This window comes from Symphalangus syndactylus, chromosome 17, assembly GCF_028878055.3.
Source record: "Symphalangus syndactylus isolate Jambi chromosome 17, NHGRI_mSymSyn1-v2.1_pri, whole genome shotgun sequence".
Classification (NCBI taxonomy): domain Eukaryota; kingdom Metazoa; phylum Chordata; class Mammalia; order Primates; family Hylobatidae; genus Symphalangus; species Symphalangus syndactylus.
In genome coordinates, this window is record NC_072439.2 from 78,756,414 (window position 1) to 78,768,573 (window position 12,160).

General features: G+C 34.4%; 1 protein-coding gene across 8 annotated transcripts in view; it reads right to left on the bottom strand.

Annotated features, from left to right (window-relative positions):
- Positions 1–855: 855 nt before the first annotated feature.
- TBL1XR1 (TBL1X/Y related 1) overlaps positions 856–12,160 on the bottom strand; it is a 180,547-nt gene continuing 169,242 nt past the window's right edge. For all 8 annotated transcript variants that reach the window (XM_063621708.1, XM_063621707.1, XM_063621706.1 and 5 more), the window contains 2 exons: positions 6,464–6,565; positions 856–5,616 (listed from right to left, as the gene is read on the bottom strand). In XM_063621708.1, coding sequence (XP_063477778.1) covers positions 5,590–5,616; positions 6,464–6,565 — 129 coding nt within the window. In that variant the 3' untranslated portion in view covers positions 856–5,589. The remainder of the gene's footprint in view (positions 5,617–6,463; positions 6,566–12,160) is intronic.

The following is a 12,160-nucleotide window of genomic DNA, read 5'->3' on the forward strand; positions in this document are numbered from 1 at the left end:
CATAAAACTATGCTTGAATTTATTTCTGTTTAAGGAAATAAACAGGAAAAATAGAAGACCTGGAGAATGTAAGTTCTTAAAAAAAAAAAAAAGAGAGAGAAAATATGCTCAATGATTCTTTTTAAAAAGTCTCTAAACTCTAAAGGAGTTGGTATTAATTAAAACTAGGAGGTGTCTAGTTGTTTTTCTTACAAAGTTTGTAGTAACAACTAGCTAAGAGAGAAAATGATTCACCTATAATTGGCTTGTTGTGAAGCAAAAAAAGGTCACTAAGGAAGTTGAGCCTCCTGCCCTAATCTTCAACACATCTACACATTGTTTTGTGCTCAACCGTGTGGCTAAGCAAACAAATGTATCTAAGGTCTCTTTTAGCTTATGTGAAATAACGTCTTTTAAATACAATATTGATTTTTCAAAAGAATTAAAAATTACAATCCCTTAGCTGATTAGATGCTCTATTATACTTTAATAAAAATAGTAAATAACCCCTTCATTTAAAAAAATCTTATCTCCTGCAAGAAGTAATAAAAATAGTAAAATTTGTAATTTTATTATGGGCTTAAAGTATATTATCTTGGGAAACAGTATGTTTATGAAAAACAGTGGTTTGGGTTCTGATGGCAGTTATAATCAGTAACACCAGTATGGGAGAAAATGAATGCGTTATAGGTTATGAAGGCTAACTCGGAGCAAAAAGGTTTATTCTACAAGAGAACACTGGAGAAGTAAAAGCAATTAAAATGTAAACAAGAAACTGTAAACAAGAAATACCATCCCTCTCTCTTTACTTGACTAGTAAATAGTCTATACAAACTACAAAGATATCAAAGGTTTTATATATGTACACAGCCAACATAATATCAAAATATATTTTATTCTGGACCTCTTTCAGATCTGATTCAAATTACAGTTGTCAAAGCAATACAATGCAAAGGGGAACTGCAACAACAACAACAAAAAAAATGTGCCTAGAAAGGATAAAAGGGTCACTGGGGACAAATCATTGTGATGTGGAACCAAAATACATCGTAAGTGTAATTAACATGGTCCAGGACAGCATAGAACATCTATATCAGTCTTCCTTATACAATAATCATGAAAACTGAACAATGAAGTTCTTTAACATGTACGAAAAACTGTCATGGGCTGGTTTACACTTTTACAACAGTTTTAAAGTTAACTGGATAACTAAAGAAATGATGCAGACATTTTAATCCAGTGCTATAGGTAGGCTCACAGAATTAGACCCAAAGGATTTGTAAAAATAAAAATGAGAACAGTATAGCTACAATGTCAAAGTCAGGAAAGAAGAAAATTTACTCCTGTATTCAAGGATTACAGAGCTACAAATGCAGTCTGTGTGTTTTTGTTTGTAATGAGATGGATAAGTACATCAGACTAGATACAACATGCAGAATGTTTTCCTGAACTTATCCGGAAATTCCAAAGAAAACATCATGAAACAGCTTACAAAAAAAAAAAAAATATATGCCCTAGTTATTCACCCTGCTTCAACACTGTCAACGTAAAGGCAGAAATAAAGAAAGCTATCAATACCTCAGAACTACTGATATAAGACATCAAATTTCTAAATCAGTGTATTAAAAAAGTGAACACTTCCTCTTTTTTTCTCTCTTCTACATTTAACTAGAATCATGTTTAAAAAAAACTGATATTAAATGTGACACTTCAGAGCTACTACTGGAAGGAGTAATTCTTAACTTCCCTACCCTCCTTCCATCCCTGCTGATTCAGGAGAAGGGGGAAAAAAACAAAGAAAACAAAACGAAAAACCAACCAGGGTCTCTTGTAGATTTGCTGCTATTCCACAAAATGTTGGCATTTGCTGCCATGCCACAATGTTGGTCCACTGAAATAGGATTTCTGCGGAAACTGTCAACAGTAATTCACCATATGCAAGTACCATCCTTAGCATGCGAGAATAATCACAGGTTCTGTAGAAATGTACAATGTGCTTAAGATAATGAAAATTGTAGCGCTGCATTTGAGATTTATTTCTCTACTTAGCTAGTAAAACTTGTCATTTTTGCTCACTTAAGTATGATCATTTGTGATTCCTTTAAATAGCAAAAATGCACAGTCCTCTTTAGGCCTCTACTCAATAATAGTTTACATTACTCTTAACAAAATCATTCTACATAAACAGATAGCTCCTTAAAAATAGTACTCTCTCATTAAATCTAATTTGACAGAAATAAGTTTAAGGGAAAAAGGAGTGCTCTGTAAGTGAAAAAGTACAAATCTTTGGCCTTTCTCTTGACATTTTCATATGTCAAAAAGCAAAAAACCTTCATGTAATTCAATCTAGTGATTACTTTTTGCACCATAATTTGTTTTTTACACCACAAAAGGAGGCACTTTCAGTATCTGTAAAAGGTATTTAATCCTAAAACATACTTACCTAGAGAATAATTAAAACAGAATTCAATACAATCTAGTATCTATTAGGAAATTAAGAGTTACCACTTCTAAAAGTCATTTGAAAGTCAATGATGTTATCTGGTCAATGGCAGGAAATAGGAATTGGAACAAATAATAAGAACTTACAGGAGTTCCTACACGGAGACAAAAAAAGATATTCCTTTATGTTGTTTAAAAGTGGCAGCTGCTCTTTCTTTATTCCATTTTAATCAATGAGTATTGATTCAAGTTTTCCTTTCTATTTTTCCTTATGATAAGTTTCTTACAGTAGCTTATGCAACAACAAATAGCATAGAAAAACTACTGGATTCAATTGATCATCAGGAATAAGTTCTCAGAAAAACACAGGCAGAAAAATAAGCAAGAATCCCGAATACAGAACTTTACAAGCTGTGAAACTTGGTCTCTTGCAATCATGTTACTGCTCAAATTAGAGACAATCTTATTTCTGTCTATTGGAGCAGCATCGTGGCACATCAGCAGGCAATGATGATGTTGAGAACAGCAGCAAAAATAAACAATCATATGCTCATGAAGAACCCAAGCCTATGAAATGGATACCTTTCAGAAAAGTGTATACTTAAAAGACCCAAGACGTCAGGATAATAAAGCTCTGTATTTATAATCTTTTATATGTCCTATTGTGGCTATTATGCTTAAGTAAAATAGCTAAAGAAAAAAAAGAAAAAAAAAACAGAAAAGATGACAATATCATAAAAATGTAGCTGTCTATTTTGGCAGCTATATTGCAGAATTTCTTGACTATCTTTTAATCAGCTGGGAAACAGTCAATAACTGTATGCAAATGAATAAACTGTCCATATCAAAATACAAAAGTACTATCAATAATCACCTCTGACTTTCAGATTTAAATTCAGTGCAATTGACAAATGCATCGCTAAAGGAAAATGCAGCTTAAAAGATACTCAAAACATTTGTGTCTATTCCTGGGAGCACATTTTAAAATTATTGCACAGATTTTTTTAATTTTATTTTTTTTAAACAATAACAGAGGTCAACCACAGATGTGGACCTCCAGCAATAAAAGCAGGAATTCAAGTGCCAGATACTCAGCATATTAGGTTTCCTACGTAAGTCACAGGGTAATATGTTCTAAATATCTCTAATGTGATCCAAAACCCTAAAAAGAGCTGGCACAAAACCATCGTGAATGACTGCCTCTCTTGATGTAAATTTTTAAAAATATTATTACAGTATCATAGTCCCCACTAACAACAACTGGGGTACATATAACAATGTATTGTGAAATTAAGTGTACTTATTCTCTTTACCAATAGCAAATGCTACCCTACCTTAGTAAAACCAAGACTTGCTTCAATCAACGCTGTTTTGTAAAAATAGCAAAGCAACGAATGCTGAAAATCAAAGCTGCATTACTTGGGTTAAATCAGTTTCTACTTAGAACACAGGTTAAAATTTTAGTACTAAAAGGCCTCAAAATAATTAGTGACAGAAATAGTGTTATTAATTTGCTAAGCTCAACAATAAGCAATTCCTTAATTAAAATCTTTGAGATATAAATTTGATGACTATTCTCTTCAGAAATGACATACCTGGATTATGTTAATCATGACAAGCCTTATTAGTCACACATATAAACATGGCCTCATGCAATCATTTGTCTGTATATGTTACTCTAAGTTGCATGAGCACAACGTTAATATCTATATCTTTAAGAAAATACTTGATATTATAAACAGAGTAAAAGACATGATATAGTAGTGATTACTGGAAAAAAAAATTAGCAGCTTAAATCTATCTATATTTGAAAAAACGTAGTCACAAGTACCACAAACGCAGAATCAGAGCAGCAGGAAGAAGGTTAGTGCAATTATACTTTCATAAAAAAAATTCTGAATCACTGCTATTTAAAAACACCTTGAAGCAAGTCTTTTGTTTGAGATTGTTTTATAAACTAAGGTAGCAAACATTTTGCCATGTAATGGCAGTGTTATATGCCGTTATCTTGCTTTGTATAAAGAAAACAACATGAGAGATTTTTAATACTGGAGTTTGGTTACATTACATATTTAAGCTTCTACACAGAATGATGGACACTTCGAGAAGCTAATCCTTATCCAGAAACATTTTAATCTCTTAAAAAACAAAGCAAAACAAACAAACAACAAAAAACCCAAAACTACTTTGCTCCTTTTCACAATAGTGCACATTTTTACCATAATTTAGTTATGGCTACAAAACATCAGAAGATCTTTTTTTTTTTAATGTATCTTCTCTATGGTAATTAAAAAAAATTTGTGCCCTTCTAGTCTTTAATTGGCAGAAATATGTCCCAAAAAAGAAACTATTGCATTTAAGCCACATCACCAAAAAACAAAAAAGAAAAAAAAAAAAAAGCAAAACAAAAAAAACAAAACCAACAGAGCATAATACCCTTTTACTGATGTGTCTTACAGATTGACATGACCAAAGTCATAGGTTTTCATTTAATTTCCAATTCCCCCTTCCACAACATGCACCAACTGAATATATGCTCTGGGAGCCATAAAATGTACCAAATATCTACCTCTTCAAAAGAATGCATTAAAATATTTTAAAGAATTTTTTGTTTAAAAGGTGAAAAAAATATAAACAAGAAACTGATTCACTCCCTTACTTCATGCATCCATAATCTAAACCAAAAACGAAATTTTAAAGCAAGAACAAACTACTGCTGCAAGTTTTTGTAAGTCCATTTTCTCTGTACATACAAACTGCTCACTACTGAAGGGAAAAAAAGAATATAATCCATGGTGTCTGCTGATTCAAAGGGGAGAAACAAGGCTGTCATTTAGTATCCAAAAACTGGTATATGTATGTTCTGCTTTTATAATGTATATTTTTCTCTCTTCTGTTTTTCATATCCAAAACTTCTAAATGCTATTTTAGGGGCACAGCAGATTAGATTCCAGCACTTGGTGAACAGAATTCACAAGCTGTGACAAAACTCTGTCATCTTCAGGGTGCAATTTTGTTTATATACACTGTTAGGTATATATTTCTTTTAGATTTGGCTGTAGTGGACTGGCCATGGTTCAAGTGGGACTATAGCAGTACATGGGTCAGGGACAGTCATTTTGGCTATGTACACATTCATAGTCGGTCCATGGCTTCCAACTAGTAGCGCTATTTCCGAAGGTCTAATACACAAACCTGTAAGAAATTAAAATAATCAACCAGTGTATTCAGAATTTTATTGTACATTTTATGTTTAACTTTTCTATAGTACAATTTGAAATGTTTCTTAGTTCCACGTTTATAAAATTGGTAAAGCATAATAATCGTGGAAATGAGCACTTAACTGACAGAAATCAGACAGATCATTTAAGCAGATCAAGAGAACAACCATGAGCTCAAACTATGGGGGAAGAACCATGGCTAGGATTTTTATACTCTCTGTTGATTAAAAAGGAGGGGGAAAATGCTCAAAACAGACTATTTCCTATCTATTGGACCCTAATGAAAGATATCACAGATTATATTCAGCTACAGCGTCAGTAAATAGCTACCCTTTTCCCACCTTCTGTTGCTTCTACAGCTTTGGAAGCCATATTTGCATTGTTGTAAAGAGTTGGCTAACCTCATCCTGAAAATCTTTCAGTATCACACATTCCTCAACACAGGAACCAACTGCCTCTAGTCCTGCCTTCCCTGGGCCAAAAAAACTCTTCTGTGAAGAGGAGAAGGTAGAAATACACATTAAACATTTCAATCCTTCTCAGAATGTTACTCTGGTATACCTAATTTCATAAATGAAGGTTCACATTCAAAATAACTGTCCATTTCTACATTATAAGGTATTTGGTAAGGACAGCCTAAATTTTGTTTACATTATTTGAATCCAATGCACATGAAAAGTTTACAGCCTCAGGAAGAAAAAAATCAGTATCATACCTTAAAATGTATTTTGAAAAAAACACTTTGGTATCACTAACAATAAGCTGCATTCTGATGTGCATACCCACCCACACCCTCTTTGGAAACCCTTTACTATACTTACTGAACCATCTGATGCACTGGCTCCAACTTTGTCTCCCGCTGCATTCCAGCAAACTTCAAATATTCCACCTGTTCCCCTATAGCTGTGAACTAGAGCACCTGTCTAAAAGAATGAAAAACAAAATCTTAAAAATCATAATACATATTATAATAAATCCAAATGCTGGAATAAAAATATTACATGGCTTTATTTCTAGCAATCAGAGGAGGGACTTAGCTTCAACTATAAAAATAAGTTCTGAAATTCTAGACGTGTAATGATCCCTTTATAAAAAGATAATACCAGCCTGTTCTCAAAAGATTACTCACACACATATTCAGTTTCTCCAGTGTTGATAACCATTCTTGACTAAGGTATCTGGTCTCTTTGACATAGCCAACAATAGCTAGAAGTAAACATTCAGTCTATCACATGAAATAAGTTTTTGTTGTTGCTAAATGATGCATGAGTCTAGCTAACATGTAGAGAAACAAAATAAATTCAGAATTTGTTTGACAAAACATCTTAAAGAGGAAGTATAACAAACTAGTAAAGATAATTCCAGTATAAGTCTGTTATTCACTCTATATTTACTGACCAGTTCCTAAGCTAGGGGATTATAAAAGAAGCTAAAATAATGTATATATGTTCCTTTTTTTTTTTTTTTTTTTAGGACAAGGTCTTGTTCTGTTACCCAGGCTGGATGCATTTGTGCAATCATAGCTCCTGCACCTTCTAACTCCTAGGCTAGAGTGATCCTCCTGCCTCCACCTCCTGAGTAGCTAGGATTACAGGTGCATGCCACCATGCCCAGGTGATTTTTAAAAAATTATTTGTAGAGACAAGGTCTCACTGTGTTGCCCAGGCTGGTCTTGAACTCCTGGCCTCAAGCAATCCACCCACCCTGGCCTCCCAAAATGTTGGGATTATAAGCATGTGCCACAGTGCCCAGACAGATATGTACACTATTCTTGAAAGACGTTATAAGTTTAAACAAAAAACAGGCAGGAATACTAACAATGTAATCATTAAGCTGAATCATAAATGTAACAATGTTATTTTATTATTCAGCTGCCACTGAAGAATTAAAACTCAATCCAAAAACATATTCTTCTATGAAACCAGTCAATATAACAGGACAAAGATCAGAGGTTCTGTTGTGAAAACTGAAATATGTGCTTCAGGTGTTCTGCGCTGACAAATCAGAAAAGTGACCTCTGCAGCTTTACGGTAACCTAAAGTCAAGCTAGAGGTGGCAGATCTACTTAAAAACAACATGGCAACAAACCATGCACCTTGAAAATACCTCCCATTCAGCCTATCCAAGATGACAACTAAGCTGGAAGAATGTTTGACCGAGCTTTCCTCTTCAAATTTAGCCCAGTAATGTGGTACAAATCACAGATGCATTGGTACTGACACATTGCTACTGATTATCAGGCTGGGAAGGCTCAACTGTTTTGTTTACTTAAAATTTCTCATAATTTATGAGATTAAGTTCAAGTATAGTAGGCTTTGGTTATCTATAGTTAATGAGGAGAGAAAAAAGTAGAATCAACAAAATCTAGTTTGCTGAGATATAAAAAATAAAATCTATAGTCAACCTACAGACATTCAATCTACAGCCAACTTGGGGGTTAAAAAAACAAAACATTCTTTTAAAAAGCACTTACCAATCTCTAAGCTTGAACTGGGCTATAACGAACCAAAACATTATGGTCAACAAGGCAGAGCTAAGACATTTAAAAAGGCCAATGGTTCGGATCATCGGCATCTACCTCAAATTTGTATGTATGCTGGCACAAGACTTCCACAATTTACTCGTCAAATGCTTAGGCAACTCATCATACAAGAAAGAGGAAAACAAAAAACCTAGATGTATATACAACAATAGGATAATGATTTTCTCCTGCACTGAAAGTTCACTATTTTACTATTTTCAAAGTTTGAAAAAGTAAGACTTTTGGTACACAATAGTGAAAACAAAATAATATGAACAGTTGGTCAAATGCCCTTAAATGTCTTGTAGTATCTTCCATTAGCACTCTACAGTTCTACGCCCAAATTTCATTAAAATTGATTTTGTCACAATGGACTAAATGAGTTCACTGAAAATGTTCTAAATGTTAGCAACGACTAGTATATAAAAGGAATATATTTTTTAAAAGGTCATTCACAGTAACATAAAAACCATAAGGCACCTCAAAACACATTAGGAAAAAAGATCCTCAGAGAAATTATAAAACTTTACCGAAGGAATAAAAGACAAATAAATGGAGGTATAACATATTTATGGGTGATAAAACTCAATGACAATTTTCCCTAATTTCACCTACAAATTCAAGGCACTCATAAACAAAATCCAAAATTGTATGTTCTGTTTTGGAAATATGGATGACTAAAGTGGCAAGAACAGAAAAACAGTTTTGAAGAATAATAACAAGAGGGATTTATAAAGTTAGAATTATTAAAACTATGCTATTGATTCAGACAAGGCAAATACCTAAGTGGAATAAAAAAGAAGGTATAAACAAACTGCATATACATGAACTAGGTACATGAAATTGGCATTATGAAAACAGAAAGGGGACAATGAATGGTGCTAACACAACTGACTACCCAAATGGAAATATCTGTACCTCACACCATATATAAAAATCAGTTCCAAAGGGGCTAAAAACATAAATGTAAAGGAATAAAACTTAGACACTTCATGAAAAAATATCAGATCTCAGTGATATCTATAAGGAAAAATGTATTAAGCTATTAAAAAAAAAAAGCTATCAAAAAAGAAAGATCTAGCCGGGGACAGTGGCATGTGCCTATAGACCCAGCTACACAGGATGCTGAGGTGAAAGGATCTCTTGAGCTCAGGAGTCCAGCCTGGGTAACACAGCAAGACCCCATCTCTAAAAATAATCAATTAATTTTAAAAAGAGAAAGATAAATACATCTAAACATTAACATTAAAAACTTCCATAACATCTGGGCGTGACGCCTCATGCCTGTAATCCCAGGATTACTTTGGAAGGCTGAGGCGAGTGGATCCCTTGAGCCTAGGGGGTTGAGGCCAGACTGGGCAACATGGCAAAACCCAGTCTCTACAAAAAAAATACAAAAATTAGCTGGGTATGGTGGCATGCAGCTGTGATCCCAGCTACTCGCAAGGCTGAGCGGGGAGGATTAGCTGAGCCCAGGAAGGCCCAGGCTGCAGTGAGCCTTGATCTGCCACTGCATTCCAGCCTAGGCGACAGAGTGAGATCCTACCTCAAGACAAAACAAAACAACAACCAAAAAGCCCCACAAAACTTCTACACGATAAACACTCCACATGAAGAAAACAAACAAGAAGGTACTGGGAGATCACTGGAATCCATATGACCAGGAAGGATTAGTACCCAGAATGCATAATGAACACTAATCAGTATAGAATATAAAACAATTGAAAAATGGTGGTGGTGGTGGTGAACTAAAATGCTAAAGTCCAACTGTATAATAACTATTTGAAAAGATATTTAAACTAATCGACAATCAAGAAAATGCAAATTAATACAAAATAATGTTTCATATCCATGTAATTGGAAAAATGTTTACCAGTCTGATAACCTAAGGATAAAGGAAAATGGGAAATCCTAAATATTGTGATTAGAAATGTAAATGGGTGTATGCATGCTGAAGAGCAGTTAGGCACAAGCACATAAATATACCCTATGGGCCATGATTTCCACTTACAGGATATGCCGTGCACAGGTGTGTGTGTGTGTGTGTGTGTGTGTGTGTGTGTGTAGAGACAGAGAGAGAGAAGCGTTACAGAAACTTTCATTCATGTGCACAAGGAAACGTGTAAGGATGTTCCAGCAATGTTGTACATTTTTAAATCCCCCATAGGAAAATAAATTTGAAAAATAATATATTCATATTATGAATATATTATTAATGAATATATTAATATATTCATATAATGCTCTGGAATAGTCTAATCATTCTAGAGGTACAAGTATTAATGTGATATTTCAAAAAAGTGGTAAAAAAAACACTAGCTTGAAAAGATGTACAAGATTCACAACAGCATGATTAATTACAATTTTACCACATAAAATAGTAGTATATATCATTTATCATGGGAATGACAGGCACTCTCTTCAGGGTTGCTATAGCCTCTAGGAAGGAAGAGGAAAATGGAGGTGAACACTTTATCTGTATCTATAACATTTTATCAGGTAAAAATAGGAAGGAAGAGATTCGCAACAGTGTGGCAACATGTTCTAATCAATTAAATCTGCGCAGTAGGTATGTGAGTGTTATTTTCTGTTTGAAATGTACAATTATTAAAAGTGAAAATGAACAAATACTAACTTGAATATACGTGGAAATTGTATTATTTAGATTTAGATTCACTTTCATCAACTCTCTATTGTTCAGTTTAAAAAGTTTAGTTGGGTGAGGCTGGGCATGGTGGCTCACACCTGTAATCCCAGCACACGGGGAGGCTGAGGTGGGTGGATCACCTGAGGTCAGGAGTTTGGGACCACCTGGCCAACATGGTGAAACCCCATCTCTACTAAAAATACCAAAACTAGCCAAGTGTGGTGGCAGGCACCTATAATCCCAGCTACCCATGGGGCTGAGGCAGGAGAATCGCTTGAACCCAGGAGGCGGAGGGTGCAGTGAGCTGAGATTGCGCCATTGCACTCCAGCCTGGGGGAAAAGAGCGAGACTTCGTCTCAAAAAAAAAAAAATACTAATAAAAAATGAAGTTTAGTTGGGTGCATGATGAGTGTCTTCCCACAAACACAAAGTTAAACTAAAATTTAGGAAAGAGTTTTTAAGGCATATATATATTATATAGAATATATCCAACACAGGCATATATTCATAAAGACAGAAAATATGGGAGTAGAGGTAAGGAAATAATAATAAAAATTAAAGCAGAACATTGTTACTTAATTTTTTCTTTTTTTTTTTTTTGAGACAGGGTCTCACTCTGTTGCCCAGGCTGGAGTGTAGTGGTGCGAACTTGGCTCACTACAACCTCCACTTCTGGGTTCAAGCAATTCTCCAGCCTCAGCCTCCCGAGTAGCTGAGACTACAGACATGACACCACGCCTAATTTTTGTATTTTTAGGAGAGATGGGGTTTCACCATGTTGACCAGCTGGTCTTGAACTCCTGACCTCAAGAGAACTGCCCACCTTGGCCTCCCAAAAGTGCTGGGATTACAGGCGTGAGCCACCATGTGCAGCCTAAAATTTTATTAGAAGGCTCATGGTGGCTCATGCCTATAATCCCAGCACTTTGGGAGGCTGAGGTGGGAGGATCCCTTGGGCCCAGGAGTTCTGAGGTCAGCCCAGACAACATAGATCCCATCTCTATTTAAAGAAAAACAAAAATAAATATTAAAAAATTTTATTAAAATGTAATGTAAGATTCAGGCTTAATAATCATTTGTTCAACTAGCAGAAATCTGCAACCACATTACACAGGGTTTAGTTTTTTAGTCTATTAAGAGCTGCTAGAAATCAAACACAATGAATAACCCAGTTGAAAAGAATGGAAAAAACATCATCAAACAGTTCACAGAAAAATTAACAAGTATGCTTAAATATATAAAAAAAGATTCCTAATGTCATTCATAAGGAAATGCAAATTTAAAACTATGCTGAAATACTATTTATCACTAATGGATTGAATTGTGAGGTAAAATATTATTTTATATTGT